We start from the raw sequence: 20,970 nt of genomic DNA on the forward strand, positions 1-20,970 counted from the left end.
AAAGATACCTTCGGTCATTACCCAGTGGTGACTCCAGACTCAATACTGTAGTTCGCTTTTCCTCCTCTGATCAGGGATAATTAGGGATGGGCAATAAATGTTGGTGTTACCCATGACAGCCAGAGTCGTACAGCACAGAAACAGGCCCTTTGGCCCAACTTGTCCAAGACTCCCATCTAAGTTAGTCCCATTCACTCACATTTGAGACATATCCCTCTAAACCTTTCCTATCCTTGTACCTGTCCAAGTGTCTTTTATGTGTTGTAATTATACCTGCCTCAACCACTTCCTCTGGCAGCTCATTTCCATATATGCACCACATTCTGCATGAAGAATTTTCCCCTTTTAAATCTTTCCCCTCTCACCTTAAATCAATGCCCTCTAGTTTTTGATTCCATTTCCCTGAGAAAAAGACTGTGTGCATTCACCCTGTCTAGGTCCCTCATGATCGTATACACCTCTATAAGGTCACCCCTCAATCTCCTTAGGTCCAAGGAATAAAGTCCTACCTTGCCCAACCTCTCCCCTAAACTCATCTTGTGAATGAATAAATAGGAATGTTAAGGCTAATTTCTTATACATATGGGCAGCCACCTGAGAGAGGTATTCTGTTGCTTAGGGTCCTACTGCCAGTGACAAATTGGGCTGCCCTGAGCAGCAAGAGGCATTGGGCCTCTTCCATTTAGCCTTACATGAGGCCTAGTAGACAGCTACTAAAACAAATCTTTACTTTTAACTGGAATACTTCTGCTCCCATTATTGAGGCAGGCTGGATGTTCACTCTTCTCATATTTTCTCGGAATCTCTTTCCGAGGCCAATAACCCAAAGTTTGCCTTCTGGCTAGTGGGATATTGGTTGAACTCGTATAGGCACTGGCGTATCACCCTAAAATAGGTAACTAACACCTTTCTCAATGACCTCCTGTTGCTCTTAATGTGGCCTGAAGTATTTTCATGGGGGAATAATCAAAATTATAATCTTGAACAGCTTTATTAATTGTTCCCTGAGCAATCTCCATTCCAAGAGAAACAATTACGGCTTCTCAAGTTTGGGCTAGGAATTGATACAGTGGAGAAGCTCAAATGGCTAACGACATGGATAAGTCACCTGGGCCAAGTGGGATGCATCCTCAGGATATCTTGTTTGTAAACACCTACAGCCTGGGTGTTGAGAATTTCCTCATGACTCCTGCTGAATGTCTTAACTTCAATGTTAACCACACTTAGATTACTGTGTCCAGTTCTGGTCGCCTCATTATAGGAAGCATGTGGGGGTGTTAGAAAGGGTGCAGAGGAGATTTACCAGGATGCTGCCTGGATTAGAGAGTACGGATTATGAGGCGAGACTAAAGGAACTAGGGCTTTACTCATTGGAGAGAAGGAGGATGAGGGGAGACATGATAGAGGTGTACAAAATATTAAGAGGAATAGATAGAGTGGACAGCCAGCGCCTCTTTCCCAGGGCACCAATGCTCAATACAAGAGGGCATGGCTTTAAGGTAATGGGTGGGAAATTCAAGGGGGATGTCAGAGGGAGGTTTTTCACCCAGAGAGTGGTTGGTGCATGGAATGTGCTGTCTGGGGTGGTGGTGGAGGCTGATACATTGGTCAAGTTCAAGAGATTGTTAGATAAGCATATGGAGGAATTTAAGATAGAGGAATATGTTGGAGGAAGGGGTTAGATAGTCTTAGGAGTGTTTGAAGGTCGGCACAACATGGAGGGCTGAAGGGCCTGTATTGTGCTGTATTGTTCTATGGTTCTATGGTTCTAATGGAATAGTAGCAGAATCCCAATCTAAGGGTATATCCATTGTTTTCCCCCAAACTTAAACCCAAGCAAGAGAAATTCCTGGCAAGAACTTCTATTTAACTTAAATGACATGCAACATTTATACTGTTCTTTTTTCACCACTCATACTTCAGTCATTACTTGTGATTTCTAGCTTGCTGCCACAGTTCATGCTCAGTTATTTTCCCACTGGAGAGGTGTGAAAACTTCCCCGACACATTGTACAGTAATTGCCAACTGTAACTTCCTGCTTCTTGGCTGCCTAGTTGTCATGTGACATGGCTTACCATGGTGCACCCTGGGTGTTGTAGTTCTACCCAGAGCCAACAAACATGATACATTACCCTGTTTCGTACTTAATCCAGAGCAGCAGGAAGTCTCCAATGTCCAAGATGTACCGAGATTTCCAGCTTGAATCCTGGGCTCAGAGAGATGGAGCCTGACCGGCAGGCTTTGACGGTTAGCACAACCCTCTGCACCATCAAGGACATTTTCATGAGGAGATGCCTCAAGAAAGCAACCTCTATCATAAAGGACCCTCATCATCCGGGACATGCCCCCTTCTCGCTACTACCGTCGGGGAGGAGGTACAGGAGCCTGAAGACCCACACTCAGCGATTCAGAAACAGCTTCCTCCCCTCTGCCATCAGATTTCTGAACGGTTCATGAACACTACCTCATTAATTTTTTTTGCATTATTTATTTATTTTGTGATTTATAGTAATTTTATGTCTTTGCACTGTACTGTTGCTGCAAACCAACAAACTTCACATCATATAGATCACTGATAATAAATCTGATTCTGAGTCTGATTCTGAACTGACATTAAGAACAGTACAGCATGAAAACAGGCCTTTCGGCCTACAATGAAACACTTGTATCTCCTACAATTTCCTAGTTTTGAAATACTATTTACAGGTGAAGGGACTTGAGTTGAAACTGCCAGTGAATCCATACAGATTCAGTTCTCTCTGCAGTGAGTGAACCACACTTGGAATGATGCTCTGGTGTTAAAGCAGAGCAGCAAAAACCTCAACCTTAATCAAGCATTGAATGATGTAATGTGGGAATAATCTTTAAATTCTTCAACGTGTGATTATGATGGCTGAAAAACATTACTCATTTTCATCTGTCTTTCTTAATCTTGTACTAAATATGTTGCCGTCATGTATACATCGTGTATTGCCTTGTGACTGTTATCAATTCAATGTGCTTATTCTAAGCTCACTTTGTCTGACCAGTGAGCAGCAGTGTACACCCTGCATTGAGAGTGGTGATTGGCAGGGGTATAATAGTTGTAATGCTGTTTACTGCTTCCTTGTTCAAGACACGTTTCTTTGCTTGCTCCTTCAGCTCTACTAAAAGACATCTCTGTCAGTGTGCAGAGACATCTCTCCCCTTTGCTGAGAATAACCTATAATCCAGTCTCCATAGACAAGTTTGACCTTTGGTTAAAGTCTAACCTTTCATCTTTGTTTTCCCCCCGCCTCAGGTTTGAGGGACCACTCCTTCCAAACCTACAACCTTCCAGTGGTAGACTGGCCGATGATGGGACAGTGCATGCGGACCAGACAAGAGACAATGGGCTTCCTGTGGTGGACACTGTGGCTTTGCTGGATTATACTTCTCAGCTCAAGCCCTGCAGAAGGTAAGGCACCAGTTCTAATGTGTGCTCTGCAGTCTCAGCTTCTGCTTCCTTCTCTCAATACTTTGTTACACATTGCACCACTGCTTCATCATTGACATCTGGGGCATGAGGAACTGGAGACCAGTCTGTGATTCACCCCTGTGCTCAGACATTGGGCTACCATTTCAGCCATCCTTGCAGAGTGCGGCATGAAAGTGCCCGGCTCCAGGGTGAATCTGTTTAGTTCGGTCCACATGCATGGGGAAGCTCATACCCAGATGCACAGGGTATGAGAATCAATCTCATTGTTTTCCGTGGTGCTATTCCTCCGTCTATAGAGCATGGCTCCACCTATGCGCCCAGGGAATGAGACGAATTCTCCTGTATCGCTCTTGGATAAGGCTGTGTTTATCGGTTTGGCATGAGCCATGTATTTCAGATGTAAGAACCAGCCGTGGGCAAGGTTCTAAATGATGGAGCCACAGAGGCTATGGCCACTTTCAGGAACTTCTTTCATTTGTGCAATGCCTTTAGCTTATAAGTAGCTGGTTCCCCGCTCCGTGGTGTGCTATTGTATTGCCCAGAAGACAAAGTGGTGTAAGTGAGATCAGGGGAGGCAGAGAAGGGGGCTACTGGAAGCACTGAGTTTAGCACAGTGTGGTTTAGTGTGAGACATCAGGTTTATGCCATTAGCCTGTGGACTGGATGTGAAGCCAACAGATTCAGCCATGAACTCATGCAATGAATTATCTCCACGTAATGTGACATCCAGTTTTAACATGTGCAGCAATCTGTAACACGCTGATTCCTGGAGCTCAGAGAGCTGGTGCATCGGGTTTGAGCATAAGGGCACCAACATATCGCATTCTCCAACAGAAAACATTAAGCTGTTGTTGTTAGTGTTTGCTGCAGCTCTCTTCTGTGTCAGAAGGTTGTGGGTGCAAGCCAAGTTCTAGAGACCTGTGTGAACATCAGGCTGATGTTTGGTATTGGTATTGGTATTGGTTTATTATTGTCACTTGTACCGAGGTAAAGTGAAAAGCTTGTCTTACAAACCGATCGTACAGGTCAATTCATTACACAGTGCAGTTACATTGAGTTAGTACAGAGTGCGTTAATGTAGGACAGGTAAAAACAATAACAGTACAGAGTAAAGTGTCACAGCTACAGAGAAAGTGCAGTGCAATAAGGTACAAGGTCACAACAAGGTAGATCGTGAGGTCATAGTCCATCTCATTGTCTAAGGGAATCATTCAATAGTCTTATCACAGTGGGGTAGAAGCTGTCCTTAAGTCTGGTGGTACGTGCCCTCAGACTCCTGTATCTTCTACCCGATGGAAGAGGAGAGAAGAGAGAATGACCCAGGTGGGTGGGGTCTTTAATTATGCTGGCTGCTACACCAAGACAATGAGAGGTAAAGACAGAGTCCAAGGTGGAGAGGATGGTGTCCATGATGCGCTGGGCTGTGTCCACAACTCTCTGCAGCTTCTTGCGGTCTTGGGCAGAGCAGTTGCCATACCAAGCCGTGATGCATCCAGATAGGATGCTTTCTATGGTGCATTGGTAAAAGTTGGTGAGAGTCAAAGAGGACAAACCAAATTTCGTTAGCCTCCTGAGGAAGTAGAGATGCTGGTGAGCTTTCTTGGCCGTGGCATCTACGTGATTTGACGAGGACAGGCTGTTGGTGATGTTCACTCCCAGGAACTTGAAGCTCTCAACCCTGTCAACCTCAGCACCATTGATGTAGACAGGTGCATGTACACCGCCCCCTTTCCTGAAGTCAATGACCAGCTCTTTAGTTTTGTTGACATTGAGGGAAAGGTTGTTGTCATGACACCATTCCACTAAGCTCTTTATCTCCTTCCTGTACTCCAACTCATCGCTGTTTGAGATACGGCCTGCAACAGTGGTATCATCTGCAAACTTGTAGATGGAGTTAGAGCAGAATCTGGCCACACAGTCATGAGTGTATAGGGAGTAGAGTAGAGGGCTGAGGACGCAGCCTTGTGGGGCACCAGTGTTGACAATGAGTTTCAGTGCAGTGCTGAGGGATCTCAATCACCTATTCCTATTTCTCTGATCTCCTATTGCAGATGAGGTGTTCATCTGAGGTTTAGTCTGCCACTCCAGAAGGCTCTAAAAGATTACAAGAAAATAAAAAAAACTGCAGACGCTGGAAACCTGAAATAAAAACAGCAAGTGCTAGAAACAGGTCAGGCAGCATCTGTGGAGAGAGAAGCAGAATCGACGTGATGCCTTGTCAGAGCTTCATCAAGATGGGTCTTTAACCTGCAACGTTAACACTGCTTCTCTTTCAACTGCATTGCGTGCAGTTCCTGTTGCCTCATTAGAGGAAGGATGTGGAGGTTCTGGAGAGGTTGCAGAAGAAGTTCTCCAGGATGCTGCCTGGATTAGAGAGCTATAAGGACAAGTTGGACAAACTTCAGTTGTTTTCTCTGGTGCGTCAGAGGCTGAAGGGAAACCTGATAGTTTATAAAATTATGAGAGGCATAGATAGAGTCATTTTCCCATGACAGAAATGTCAAATACTAGAGGACGTAGCTTTCAGGTGAGAGGGGGAAAGTTTAAGGGAGTTTTTTTACACAGTGTGGTGGGTGCCTGGAACACGCTGCCAGGAGTGGTGGTGGAAGCAGACACAATCGTGGTGATTGATAGGCATTTAGACAGGCACAGAAACATGCAGGGAATGGAGGGGTATGGATCACGTGCAGGCAGATAGGTTTAGTTTAATTTGGCATCATGGTTGGCACAGGGCCGACCATGTACTATCCTGTGCTGTACTGTTCTGTGTACTGTGTTCCATAGATGCTGCCTGACCCACTGATTGTTTCTAGCACTTTCTGTTTTGGAAAGATTGTATTTGCAATACTCTTCAGTTAACGTCATGATCATTATCCCTTTGGTGTCTGTGGGTGCGTGCTGCATGCAAATTGGCTGTTATGTTTCTCAGGTTGCAACACTTTACATGTATTCCAATGGCTGTAAGGGAAGGTGGAGGACGTGGATGTAAGTCTTTCAGTCTTGGGCCACTTACCTGGCACTGGGCATCAATTTGCTGATTGTGGCAGTCCATTTTCAGCCCTGGTAGAAGCTGCCATGCAGGCAGTAGTGATCCCTGCCCTCTTTCTGCTTCAGGTACCTTGACCACCTACAGCAGCCATCTCGAAGCCTTGGTAAAATACCACCAACAATCCACAGAATCCTTCACATTCACCAGAAAGAGAAGAAAACCAATGTCAGCCTCTGTTCTCAGACCAATATCCATGGCGGTCCTCATTACACTCAGCCAGTTACATTGGGCAGTCATCCACATGCCTAATGTCAGACTCCTGAAACAGACACTCTCTTCCGAGCTCTGTTACAGGAAGGGATTACCAGTTGGACAGTGGAGAAAGTTCAAGAATGTGCTCAAAGCTGCCTTGAAGATATGTAATATCCCCACTGGTTCCTATGAAGTTCCAGTGTAATATTGAGGAGCTTCAGGCATTGCTGCCTCTGCAGCTCCATGTTGGGTTGGGCAGACATTTAGCGAGCTCTTGCCCTAGAGCTGAAGACAACAGAAACCAAAACAGCAAATCCCAGGATCAGTGATCTTTCAGATGTATATGCTTCATACTTAATTGCAGCACAAAAGGAGGCTATTCAGCCCATTGAGTCTATGTCAGCTCTCTGAGCAATTGCATTAGCCCACTTATCTCCCTGTAACCTGTTCTCTTTCACATGCCCATTGACACCTCCACACAGCCAGCACCAGAGGTCAGGATCAAACCCAGGTCATTGGAGCTGTGAGGCAGCAGCTCTACCCACTGCACCACCTGTCTTGTTTCCTGCCAAAAGCATTAAAATATACATCTCAGGAAAAGACCATTCAGCCCACTTGGTCCTCACCCTACTTGCCCTCTGCGTTCTCCCTCATATTTTCATCCAGCTTCCTCCTGAATGAATGGGCGCTCCCTGTGGGAACAAGCTCCACATTCCCAGCACTCCCATGTTTTTTGTTAAATTTTATTTACAGCGTGGTAACAGGCCCTTCCAGCCCAACGAGTCCGCGCCGCCCATTTTAAACCCAAATTAACCTACCCATACGTATTTGCAATGTAGGACGAAACCAGAGCACCCGGGTGAAACCCACACAGACACGGGAGAACGTGCAAACTCCTTACAGACAGCGACGGGAATCGAACCCCGATCGCTGGCCCTGTAATAGCGTTGCGCTAACCGCTACGCTACCGTTCCGAATTTCCGATAGGACTTATCAGTGAAGACCTGGAATGTTAACTCTGTTTCTCTTTTCATGGTTCTCCCTCAATAAGAACACAAGAAAAGGAGTAGGCCACTCGGCCCCTTGATCCTGCCCCACCATTCAATGAGATCATGGCTGACCTGCCCCAAGCCTCATCTCCTCTTCAGTGCCAGTTCCCCTTAGCCCTCAATTCCCCGATCTTTCAAAAATTTGTCTGCTCCCTTTTTAAATCCCTCAGTGATTTAACCTATACAACCCTCCGGGGGTGAAGAATTCCAGAGGTTCACCAGCCTCTGAGAAGAAGTTTCTACACACCTCAATTTTGAATGACCAGCCCCTATGTCCCCTCATTCAAGTTCCTCCCACTAGTGGAAACATCTCGACCTACCCTGTCACCCCCTTGGGGTCTTATTTGTTCCAGTGTGATCGCCCCCTGTTCTTCTAAACTTCAAAGAATGTAGATCTAATTTCTTCAGTTGCTCATGGTATGACAACCCTCATCTCAGGAATTAGCCCAATGAACCTCGTTTGGATGCCCTCCAATGCCAGCATTTCTTTTTTTTTACATAAGGGGACCAAAACAGTGCACCGTAGTCCAGGACACCCAAGGTGCTGGAATGTGGAGCAGCACACAAGACGCTGGAGGAACTCAGCGGGTCAGGCAGCATCCGTGGATGGAAGTGGATAGTCGACATTGAGGGTCAGAACTGAAGGATAGAAGGGAGATAGCCAGTATAAAGAGGTAGAGGGGGAGAGTGGAGCAAGAGCTGGCAGGCGATAGATGGATCCAGTTGAGGAGGGTGATAGGCAGACGGAGGAGGGGGGAGTGGAAACAGCAACAGAGGCTGGGAGGTGACAGGTGGAGGCAACAAAGGGCTGAAGATGATGGGATCTGAAAGGAGAGTAAGGTGGAGCGTGGAACCAAGTAAGGGAAGGTGGGGGGCGGGGGAGAAGGGAACAGTGGAGGGAGGGTGTGGGTGATGGGTAGGATGGAATGGGTGGAGGAGGGGTATCCTGTCTTGTTTGACTGGGTCTCACTATTAACGTGCATTGCGTTGAGGACCTCAGTTGTCATCAGTGTGAGTAGGTGATTGGCTGCCACGTAGCGACAGGATAGAGCAGTTCACCGGATGATTTTGGTTTGACTGACCCTCACTGACATTTAATGAGGTGCACTAACCTATTCAGCTCATTGAAATTTCTAGTGGACAGAGTGTATGGGAGGCTGGCACAACATCCTCACACCTGTTCCTATCCTCTTGTCAGTGCATTCTGTCCTGTGGTGAGGTTCTTCCAAGTGATTGGGTTTAAATGGGCTTCTGCTGCCAATTACAGCAGCTAATTGAGCCGAAGGAATTGTAAGGCAGGCTTAACTGGCAGGAAAATAAATGATCAGACGATGCCGCTGTCTTCCAGCGTGGCTCTGTTCTTCACAGGTCTGGTGCATTCTATGACCTGAAGTTCCGTGGAGGTAGCAGGCTCACTTACTGTGGTAGCTCTCAGTGTAATTAAGATCCTGTCATGATGAGAGATCCCCTCACTCTGTTAATGCTCAGTCTCCCATTGAAATGCTCGCTGTCATTGCTTCCTGCTCCCTGCTCCCTTCTCCCTTCTCCCTTCTCCCTGCTCCTTGCTCCCTGCTCCCTGCCCGGTCTCCTCTCTCTCCTCCTGGTTTCCATTCTCTGTCCTTGCTCTCCTTTCTCAGCCCTGGTCTCGTTTTCAACTGGTATTCCCTCTCTGTCTGTGGTCCTTAACTCTCTCCTCCTGGTTTCCTTTCGCATCTCCTGGTCTCCTTTCTCTGTCCCCAGCCTCCCCTCTCTCCCCTGGGTTGTCTGCCTCTTTCTTGGGTCTCCACAGTCTCTAATCTCCTCTGTCTGCCAGTCCTCTACTCTCTCCCCTCTCGTCTCCGTTTCTCTTCCCCCAGTTTCCTCTCTTGTCCCCAGATCCTGGCCTCCCCTCTCTTTCCTGGGTCTTCACACTCTCTGGCTCTGGCCTCTCCACTCTGGCCCAGTCTCACCTCCCTGTACCTGAGCTCTGCCATCTGAACCACGTATCTATCCCTTGCTGTACTTGCCATGGAAGCATTTGATGAGAGACTGTGAAGGGACCTTATGTTCATCTATTAGTGATCACACTGAGGGAGCTTCACATTGTCAGTAGTAAATCATTCCCAGCACTGATTTCCTTTTCAATGATGATCATGGTCTTGGGAGCTGATTTAAGTTATAGGTTCTCCTGATCTCGGCCTCCTCTGAAGACCTTTACGGAGAAGATTCATCATCCACAACAACTCCCTCAATCACCGAGAACTTTCATGTTCCCTCAGTTTGTTTTGCTTGATGGAATGCCTCTAATTTTCCCACACCTCTCGCTCAGAAGGGTTGCCAGCTTTGGTTTGATCTACTGATCACATGACCTTCCTTTTCCAGCCACTCAGCCTAACTCCAGTCCAACTCCAGGGAGGCTTCGCCGTGTGGATTCAGAATTTGCTTACCTGTAGAAAGCATAGGGTTGTGGTGGAGGGAGTGCATTCGGATTGGAGGGCTGTGACTAGTGGTGTCCCACAGGGATCGGTTCTGGGACCTCTACTTTTTGTGATATTTATTAATGACTTAGATGAAGGGGTGGAAGAGTGGGTTAGCAAGTTTGCAGATGACACGAAGATCGGTGGTGCTGTGGATAGTGTGGAGGGCTGTCAAAGCTTACAGAGGGATATTGATAGGATGCAGAGCTGGGCTGACAAGTGGCAGATGGAGTTCAATCCAGAAAAGTGTGAGGTGGTACACTTTGGAAGGACAAACTCCAAGGTGGAATACAAGGTAAATGGCAGGATTCTGGGCAGTGTGGAGGAGCAGAGGGATCTGGGGGTTCATATCCACAGATCACTGAAAGTTGCCACACAGGTGGATAGGGTAGTTAAGAAAGCTTACGGGGTGTTCGCTTTCATAAGTCGTGGGATCAAGTTTAAGAGCCGCGAAGTAATGATGCAGCTTTACAAAACTCTGGTTAGACCACACTTAGAGTACTGTGTCCAGTTCTGGTCGCCTCATTATAGGAAGGATGTGGAGGCGTTGGAAAGGGTGCAGAGGAGATTTACCAGGATGCTGCCTGGATTAGAGAGTATGGATTATGAGGAGGGACTAAAGGAGCTGGGGCTTTACTCATTGGAGAGAAGGAGGATGAGGGGAGACATGATAGAGGTATACAAAATATTAAAAGGAATAGATAGAGTGGACAGCCAGCATCTCCTTCCCAGGGCACCAATGCTCAATAAAAGAGGGCATGGCTTTAAGATAATGGGGAGGAAGTTCAAAGGAGACGTCAGAGGGAGGTTTTTCACCCAGAGTGGTTGGTGCATGGAATGCGCTGCCGGGAGTGGTGGTGGAGGCTGATACGTTGGTCAAGTTCAAGAGATTGCTAGATAAGCATATGGAGGAATTTAAGGTAGAGGGATATGTGGGAGGAAGGGGTTAGATAGTCTTAGGAGTGGTTAGAAGGTCGGCACAACTTGGTGGGCCGAAGGACCTGTATTATGCTGTATTGTTCTATGGTTCTATGGTTCATTGGCCACTTAATCTGTCCATCATTCCCACAGCCAATTGGAAAATTAGAAAGCTCTTTGCAAACCAATTGGTTGCTTTCTAACCTAGTATAGTCTTTACTTCACTTCTAATTATTTTTATAACCGATAAACTTAAGTGTTGAAAGAAAATTAAATAAGACATTTATTGCCCCTGCCGTGTTTCTCCTGATAGAAACAGAGGTTGCAGATGCTGTAATCTGGAGCAACAAAAATTTATGGGGTTCAGGGTGAGTTGTAAGTTTGGATTCAGAACTGGCTTGAAGACAGAGAGTAGGGGTGGAAGGCTGCCATTCTGGCTGGAGGTCCGTGACCAGTGGTGTTCCGCAAGGATCGGCGCTGAGACCTCTGCTGTTTGTGATATATATCAATGATTTGGACAAAAATGTTGATGGGTGGATTAGCAAGTTTGCGGATGACACCAAGATTGGTGGAGTTGTGAACAGTGTAAAGGACCATCAAGTAACACATTAATAGCATTGAGGTACAGAGGGATCTTGGGGTCTGGGACAATAGTTCACTGAAAGTTGCTACACAAACTGATAAAGAAAGTGTATGGCGGGTGTTCTTCTCTGCTGTGTTGTGTGTGCGTTCAGCGGGTGTTAGTTAGCATTATTGCTGTAGTTATGTAGATGCTTAGTTTGTTTTCTTCTTTTTTCTATATTAGTTGTAGTATTTTGACTCTGGTTGTCCTTTAGTAGTGCTTTTAGCTAATAAACATTTAAAATTAAACAAAAGAAGGCATATGGCATCCTTGCCTTCATTGGTAGGGGTGTTGAGTAAAAGAGTAAGGAGGTCATGCTGCAGCTGTATAAAACTTTAGTCAGACCACACTTAGAATATTGTGTGCAGTTCTGGTTGCGCCATTATAAGAAGGATATGGAGAGGGTGCAGAAGAGGTTTACCAGGATGCTGCCTGGATTAGAGGGTATGAGCTATAAGGAAAAGTTGGACAAACTTGTGTTGTTCTCCCGAGAGTGTTGGAGGCTGAGGGGAGAACTGATAGAGGTTTTTAAAATTGTGGGAGGCATAGATAGACAGTCAGAATCTGTTCCCCAGGGTAGAAATGTCAAACACCAGAGGACAGGTTTTTGAGGTTATGGGGAGAAGTTTAAAGGTGATGTGAGGGGCAGTTTTTACGCAGAGAGTGGTGGGTGCCTAGAATGGGTTACCAGGGGTGGTAGTGGAAGCAGGCAGTTTAGTGGAGTTTAAGAGGCTTTCAGATAGACAGATGAATACGAAGGGAATGGAGGGATGTGGATGATACACAGGAGGAGGACATTTAGTATAAATTGGCATCAGGATTGGCACAACATTGTGGGCTGAATGGCCTGTCCAGTACTGTACTGTTGTATGTTCTATATTCTAAACTAACTGCTGGAGAAACTCAGCAGGTCAGGCAGCATCTGTTGAGGCAGCAGGATGGTCAACATATCGGCTTGAGACCCTGCATCAGGATTCAGAGTGGAGTGGGGAGGTAGCCAGTGTAAAGGGGTGGGAGGGACAGGTGAAGCAGGGACTGGCAGGTGATAGGTGAGACTAGGTGAGGAGGGAGATGATGGGGAGATGGAGCCAGGTAGGGGAGGGGGGAGGGGTAGAGTTGGGTGACGACGACTGTTGGGTGACACAGAGGCTGCAGTTGTTGGAATTTGGTAAGAAAGGAAGGTGCTAACTGGAACCAGATAAGAGGGAAACGAGGAGCAGATGGAACCAGTTGGGGGAGGAGGTAGGAGACCCGGTAAGTCACTTCATCTTACAAAGGAAAATACCGTTGATACTGGAACTCTGAAGTACAAACAGCAAACGACAGAAATACTCAGCAGGTCTGGTGGCATCAGGTCTGATTTGGAACGTTAATTCTACTCTCTGTCGCTGCCCGCTATATCCAGCATTCTTTTCTTTGAATTAAATAACCCCGCCCCATTGTCCATTAGTGTTTACATCTAAGGCTGCATGTTGTGACAATGTGCTTGCCAGCCAGAGTGGAGGTGATTGGTTAATTCCTCTTGGTGACCTGATTGCAGTAAGTGACAGAGATTGATTTTATGCACAGAAATTACGTCTAACTATCCTCCACTCTGTATTTTCTGCAAAACTTCCCCTGCTCTTATTGGTAGAAGTTGCTAAAGAATATCTGATATCTCGGCCAGGATTGTCTGCAATCATTTCCTCTGCTCTATAAATGGTCTCTGTTTGCTGTACAATAGAGAGCCTTACCCCAGTTCATTGACTAAAGAACTATTGTCAGTGATGAGTTGATGTGAAAGTGTGGTGCTGGTGATGAGAGTTGTAGAGAGCAGCAAGTTGGACCATTTCAAATCACCAGGACTTGCATTCACGGGACGGCCTTTCTCTTCTAGCTGAATCATTGCTAATTAACAAGGAAGGGTGTGCCTTCTCCTTCTCCAATCTGCTCTGCAGGTCTGGTTTTCCCTGGAAGTGCGTATTTAAGTGCACAGCCAGCAATTGCCTAGATGGCTGTGGAAAGGGAAGGAAAGAGCCTCTGAATTGCCAGACTGGTCAAGGTCACCCCATAGACTGGCCTCAGTAGCTATCAGGGAGTGACAGTGATATTCTGCATCTGATTATCTCCACCCAGAATGTGAAGGACTTCCACAGACCAGAGGACACTCTGGTTTGACCGCGGACCACCTCTGATCTCAGCCGGGGCTGGGTATCATAATGCTGTGCTTGGCCTTGTCAACTCCTGGTTAAGGATGGAAGTTCCCCAGTGTTTCTGCTGCCAATCGCCATCCAAGGTCTCCTCCTGGAAACTGCTGCACTGTTGTTAAGCTCTTGGGTGGGATCAGATTTAACCTTCCCCATGAAGACCCCCAACCCCAGTGGCCTCTCAGGTGAGCTCTCATTGGTCCCTGATGTCAGGAAAATGAAGATTATTTTTCACTTTTCCTTACAATATAGAAGGAGGCCATTTAGGCCTTGTCAACTCACAGAGCAATTCCATCAAACTCATTCATCTCTTTTTTTCTGTAACTCACACGCCACATCCACACTTAGGGGTAATTTATGAAGCTAATTAACCTACCAGCACATCGTTAGGATGTGGGAGGAAGCCAGAGAAATCCACGTGGTCTCCTTATTTCCCTGTAGCTCTGTAACGTATTCCCCCTCACATGTCCATCAACTCCCCTTTGATCAGTTACCAACACTAAGGGCTGAAAAAAGTCCCAACCTGCTCAACTTCACTCCATAACTCAGGCCCTCGAGTTCCGGCAACATCCTCGTAAACCTCCTCTGCATTCTTAAGATAAGATAAGATATTCGTTTATTAGTCATATGTACATCGAAACACACAGTGAAATGCGTCTTTTTTGCGTTACTGCTGGGAGCATCCCACAAGTGTCGCCACCCTTGTGGCACCAACATAGCATGCCCACAGCTCCTAACCTAAGGTAGGATCACTTACCTACACTAAGGGCTAATTAATCTACCAGCTCATCTTTGGGATGTGGGAGGAAACCAGAGCACCCGGAGGTGATCACAGGGAGAACGTGTAAACCCCACACAGACAGCACCAGAGTTCAGGGTTAAATCCAGGTCACTCAAGCTGTGAGGCAGCTGCTTTACTAACTGTGTCACTGTGATGCCCAAGTTCAGCTCCATGTGCCCACTGATCCATTCCCAGGAAGAGAGAAAATCATATGCGCAAGAGTTAATATTTTTTCTGTGACTCAACCGTAATTTTACCTTTCTCTCATTTTGTTAAAAAAAACTCTATCCCTGATTACCAGTTGGCTTAGCACCATAGCCATTTCTGGAAGAGAGTTCCACCACATGCAGATGTGTTTCCTGGCTTTTCTCCTGAAAAGCTCTGGTCTAATTCAGTCCCCATCAGTGGAATTAGCTTTCTTTCATTTGTTCATTAATTTTGATGGATCTGGGTGTTGGCTGCCTGTCTCCTAATCACCTTTGAATCGAATGATTTGCTTGGACATTTTGAAGGGCATTTAGGTGTCAAATCCATTCAGTTTTGGTCACTCTGCTATAGGAAAGATGCCATTAAGCTGGAAAGAAACCAGAGCACCTGGAGGTTCAATTCCCACCGCTGTATGTAAGGAGTTTGTACGTCCTCCCCATGTCTGCGTGAGCTTCCTCTGGGTGCTCCGGTTTCCTCCCACGTTCCAAAGACATACGGGTTAGGAGTTGTGGGCATGCTATGTTGGTGCCAGAAGAGTGGCGACACTTGCGGGCTGCCCCCAGCACATTCTCAGTAACGCAAAAAGACACATTTCACTGTGTGTTTCGATGTACATGTGACTAATAAAGAAATATCTTATCTTAAAGAGTGCAGAGGAGGTTTACAGGATGTTGCCGGGACTGGAGGGCCTGAGTTATGGAGAGAGGTTGAGCAGGTTGGGACTTTATTGGAGCGTAGGAAAATGAGGGGTGATCTTGTAGAGGTGTATAAAATCATGAGGGGCATAGGTAGGGTGAATGCACAGAGTTTTCTTTCCCAGGGTTAGGGAATCAAGAACTGGAGGGCACAGGTTTAAGGTGAGAGGGGAGAGATTTAATAGGAACCTAGGGTGCAATATTTTCATCCAGAGAGTGGTCGGTATATGGAACGAGCTGCCAGAGGAAGTGGTTGAGGCAGGTACATTAACAACATGAAAAAGGTACTTGGACAGATGCATGGATAGGAAAGATTTAGGGGGATATGGGACAAATGTGGGCAAATGGGACTAGCTTCGATGGGAATCTTGGTTGGCATGGACCAGTTGGGCCGAATGGCCTGTTTCCATGCTATATGACTCTATGACAGTTTTGTGGTCATCTTTACCAATGGTCAAAGTTTTTTGTTTAACACTGGTTTATTAAATTGGTGGGATTTGAACTCAGGCCTCTGGATGGTTTGTCCAGTAACTTATCCACTGGTGCCATCAGTGTTTGTCAATCCTTATTTCTTTACCTAAATTCCAGGGAGTACAAAGATGGTCCATGTAACTTCTCATCAATATTTAATCAGGGGTGTCTGCACCAGGAGAAAGAGGCCAAATTGCCAGGAGGACAAGCTCTGCCCAGAGTCTCTGTTAGTAGCAACACCACTTGGTAGATCAGGCAGTGGAGGCAGAGGGTGAGGGATGTGCTATCAAACCCCAGAGCAACCTCATCACTAAGTACGTTTCTTAAACAGATGGGGCCATCAGTCAATGAGTTCAACACGTGCCTCAGGTAAAATGTGAAATGTGATATACAATCCAAGCCAGCTGCTCTGCCAAAAAGTACACTCACTCTCTCACACACACACACACACACACACACACACACACACACACACAAACACACACTCACACACATATAACAGACACACTTGCTCACACACACTCGCACACACAATCATTCGCTTGCTCACACACATTGTACACATACACACATTCACTCACACAGACACACTGTCGTGCTTATGTACACTCATGAATGCATGCATATACACACTGACACTCACTAATACTCACGTTTGCACATTCACACATATTTAAAACATACCTAGACACACACTACACAGACATGCACACATTATTACATTCATACATATATTCACAGACACTCACGTTTATGCACACTCATACACATGTACAAACAGTATGCACACGCAGTAATTGAGGCACTGAGGCAGCCTGGTCAAATTGATATCAGTGCGGTAAAAACAGAAAATGCTGGAAACACTCAGTGGGCCCGACAGTGTCTGTGGAAACAGTTAACGTTTCAAGTCCAGGACCCTTCACCAGAACTGGGAAAGAGAGACAAGAAGGTAGTTTTAAGCAGCAGCGATGGTAGTTGAGTAGAAAATTCTCCACTGGAGGTGTACACACACACACACCCACCTTCTCTGGGACAGGGCAACAGCAGCCATATCCCAGGGATAAGGTGTAAAAACACACAGACATGAGCATTAAACTACCCGGCAATAAAAGAACCCAGTCCACCTGGTTCAGCTTCTCCCACCCTGGCAGTCACAAGGTTCACTTACCTCACAAGGCTGGGAGGTTAGTTGGCTTCTGTAAATTGTCCCCAGTATGAGTGTCTGCCTGGAGATCCAGTGGGGATGCAGGGAGCTGATGGGGATATGAGAGGTAAAATGGGATGAGTGTAGTGGTGCTTGGTCGGTACAGAGTTGGTGGGCCCAAGTGCCTGTTTTCATATTGTGTGACTTGATGACTATGGATGATAGTTGATAGCAATCAATCTCCATCACTTGTTCTGCAACAGACCTAAAGGGGAGGCAAGGAAAACCCTTGCAGTCAAAAGTATACATGCAACACATGCAGATGCATACATGCACATACACGTACACGTACATAAACACATGTGTACATGTACTTACAAACAAAACAAATGCAGAAATACATTTGCAGTCACACACACACGCAAAGCACAAGTCCACACACTCACATCAAATACACAAACACACATTCAGATACACACAGACACACACACACTCACACACACACACACATTTACACACTCACACACATTCACACACACACACACACACACACACACACACACACACACACACACACACACACACACACACACACACCCATTGACCAGGGAGGGTGTGTCGGATGGTCAGATCGACAGCACTGCTGAGTTTGATTTGTCTGTATGCAGAATGGAAGGCACCAGCCTATTGTTTAAGTAATTCAGGCCCTATTCAGATTATCTCTGTGGTCGTTCTTGATTCGCTGTGGTGAATTGCTGTACACACGTTCTCCCTGGGTTGCCACGAGGGCGGAGATTTACGGGGTGAATGAAAGTAATTACCATTCACTGAAGCTGGATGAAACAAATTTTCACGGTTGACTCTGGGCTTTGGCCTGTTGCTAAGTGTGCTGGGTCACGCAGAGTCATCCAAGCTCCGCTTTATAATGAATGTTTGTTTTTCCCAAAGGTGCCTTTGACAAAAGACAAACAACACATTTAGCATGTCTAATGGTTTAGGAGTTTCTAAAGTCCATCCCCAGCACTGAATCCCATGTCTCTAATGCCAGCAGTCTCCTTGCCAATGCGCTCAGGATGGGGAGGAGAAACTTCACCATCTCTGAGGAAATTCCTTTGAATGATATGAAGCCACGTCCCTATCTCTTTGCTTGCAGGTGCAGTGATGCCAATAGCATAGCTAAAGCCCTGCTAAACATCAGACCCAAATGTGAATTTCCTTAACTAATGAGGATTATGGTGGCACAGTGGTGCAGCGTGGAGCTGCTGCTTCACAGCTCCAGAGACCTGGGTTTGATCCTGACCTCAGCACTGCCTGTGTGGAGTTTGCATGCTCTCCCTGTGACTGCGTGGATTTCCTCTGGATGCTCCGGTTTCCTGCCACATGCCTTTGGGATGTGGGTGAGCAGATTAATTGGCTGCTGTAAATTGCCCCTGGTGTGTAGGTGAGGGATAGAATGTGAGGAAAGTTGGTGGGAGTTGGAAAATTATTGCTGGAATGGGATTAGTCAATGAGCCAGCATGGACTCGATGGGCCAAATATCCTCTTTCTCTTTCATAAGAAGATATGGGAAGTTTTGACAAAATGGTAGAGAAGGTAATGGAATGAATTAGACTTAAATCAATATTGCAAAGTGAATTAAAGAAGCAATCAGATTAGTGGGAGAGGAAATGGAAGTAAAACTGTTAACATGTTAAATTTCTGACATTCCCTTTCCAAACTGGAACGGTTGCAGGATCATTAATCTCCTCTTTGTGGTTGACTGTTAGCAGTTCAGGGGCAATTAGGGAGGGACAATCAATGCTGGCATTGCCAGCGACGTCTGCATCCCCTGAGCCAGGACTGACTTCATGCAGAGAGGTTGATGGGCTGTTAATGCACAGATGCAAACATTTCATGAAGCTACTGAGGGGGTTGCTGAGGGCGAGCCGCTAACAATGACCCTGCACAAATCACCTAGCAACTGATGAAATCCATCATTCACAGGTTTCCTCGTCATCACTAGCTGGACAACTTACACAAGGTTAAACAACTAAAGGAAGAAAATAATCCTTGCCCTATCCCACACATTATAGAACTTTGACATTAACTCCATTGCACTGCTCTGCTGAAATAAACCTTTCACATCTTTGGTGATCTCAGGTTCACCTCTGAACCTTTATCCTACCCACCACAAATCACACCAACTCCTATCTGTGCAAGGTTGTTGGCCCTTAGCCCTGGAACAGCTCACCCACCTATGCAATCTCCAGAAATCGTAAATCTGAGCTAATTTAATCTGTGAGAAACAGAGGACTGCAGATGCTGGAATTGAGATGAAAAACACGATGATGCTGGAGGAACTCAGCAGGCCAGGCAGCATCCGTGGAGAAAAGCAGGCGGTCAATGTTTCGGGTCAGGACCCTTCATCAAGACTGAAGATAGGAAAAGGGGAAGCCCAATATATAGGAGGGAAAAGCAGAGCAGTGATAGGTGGACAGAAGAGGGGAGGTGGGGTGGTCACAGGGTGGTGATAGACAGATGCAGGTAAGAGACAGTGATAGGCAGGTGTAGGGGAGGAGGGGAGAGCAGATCCATCGGGGATGGGTCAAAGGTAAGGAGAGAGGAAAAAAAAGTTGAAAAAAAGAGGCTAGGAAAGGGAAGAAGAGAAGAAGCGTGGTGGGGGGAGGTGTTGCGGGGAAGGAGGGGAGGGGATTACCTAAAGTGGGAGAATTCAATGTTCAGTCATCTAATCTGTGTTGTAGAAGGTAAAAAAAAGCAATCTGCCATTTAAATGTGCCAAAGAAATATCAGCTTGCACTCGCTAATTTGTTTTATTCTCCCCACATTCCCATCAACTGCCGCCCCACCCGATTCTACCACCCACCTACACACTAAGGGGGCAATTTACAGCGGCCAATTAACCTACCAACCCGCACGCCTTTGGAATATGGGAGGAAATCAGAGCACCCGGGGGAAACCCACGCGGTCACAGGGAGAACGTGGGAACTCCACACCGGCAGCACCCGAGGTCAGGATCGAGCTGCACACACTTCTTTGTTAATATCTGTTATGTCCCCAGTCTGGCCATCAAATATGATTTTCTTTTTTGAAAGCGACAGCCCAGAGCAAGATGCAAACATAAAGGCTCGCTTGCAGTCACGGATTCGAAGCTGCTCCACACCAGACCTCCCCGGCCTGCTCCCTAAACAATAACAGCATCAAGCATTTGCTAAACGATTGGGCTCCTGGCGAGTGTGACATCGGCTGATCCTCTGCGTGTTCACACTGCCCCGTGAAGCACTGCTGAGTGACATGATACCTGCCAGGTCTAATCTGCTGACAAGCTGCAAGCCCGATGGGACTGGGGGAGGTGCTGGGAGAAACAACACTCCCTCTGTAGACGACAATGGACCCGTTACGCGGCTGTCAGTTACCATGTTCATCGCACTGGTGAAATTTACACCGTTTCAATTGCTTAATTGGCCCATGGATCTAGCAGGCTCCAGGCACTGTTTTCTGTAAATCTGAACTAATTTAATCTTGTGTTGTGGAAGGTAAGGAAAAACACCAGGAGCGATCTGCCATTCAGATGTGCCGACAAAAATCTCAGTTTGTACCCGCTGGGAGAAATGGCAGTGAGTGTGAAGTCTCGACCTCTTGTCGAGAGACAGGTACCCACACGCTGCAACACTAGGACTCACAGCTGCTGAGTTCCTCCAGCGTCATCGTGCTTCAAATGGTGGGTTCTTCAGGCGCTACCTGT

At 46.5% G+C, this 20,970-nt stretch overlaps 1 protein-coding gene across 1 annotated transcript in view; it reads left to right on the forward strand.

Annotated features, from left to right (window-relative positions):
• The first annotated feature begins 3,294 nt into the window (after positions 1-3,294).
• The window catches only part of LOC127584935 (adhesion G protein-coupled receptor L1-like), a 347,006-nt gene continuing 329,330 nt past the window's right edge, over positions 3,295-20,970 (forward strand). The window contains 1 exon segment of the mRNA XM_052041960.1: positions 3,295-3,437. Within this exon segment, the coding sequence (XP_051897920.1) occupies positions 3,335-3,437 (103 nt within the window). The 5' untranslated portion in view covers positions 3,295-3,334.

The sequence above is a fragment of the Pristis pectinata genome, chromosome 31 (assembly GCF_009764475.1).
Source record: "Pristis pectinata isolate sPriPec2 chromosome 31, sPriPec2.1.pri, whole genome shotgun sequence".
Taxonomy (NCBI): domain Eukaryota; kingdom Metazoa; phylum Chordata; class Chondrichthyes; order Rhinopristiformes; family Pristidae; genus Pristis; species Pristis pectinata.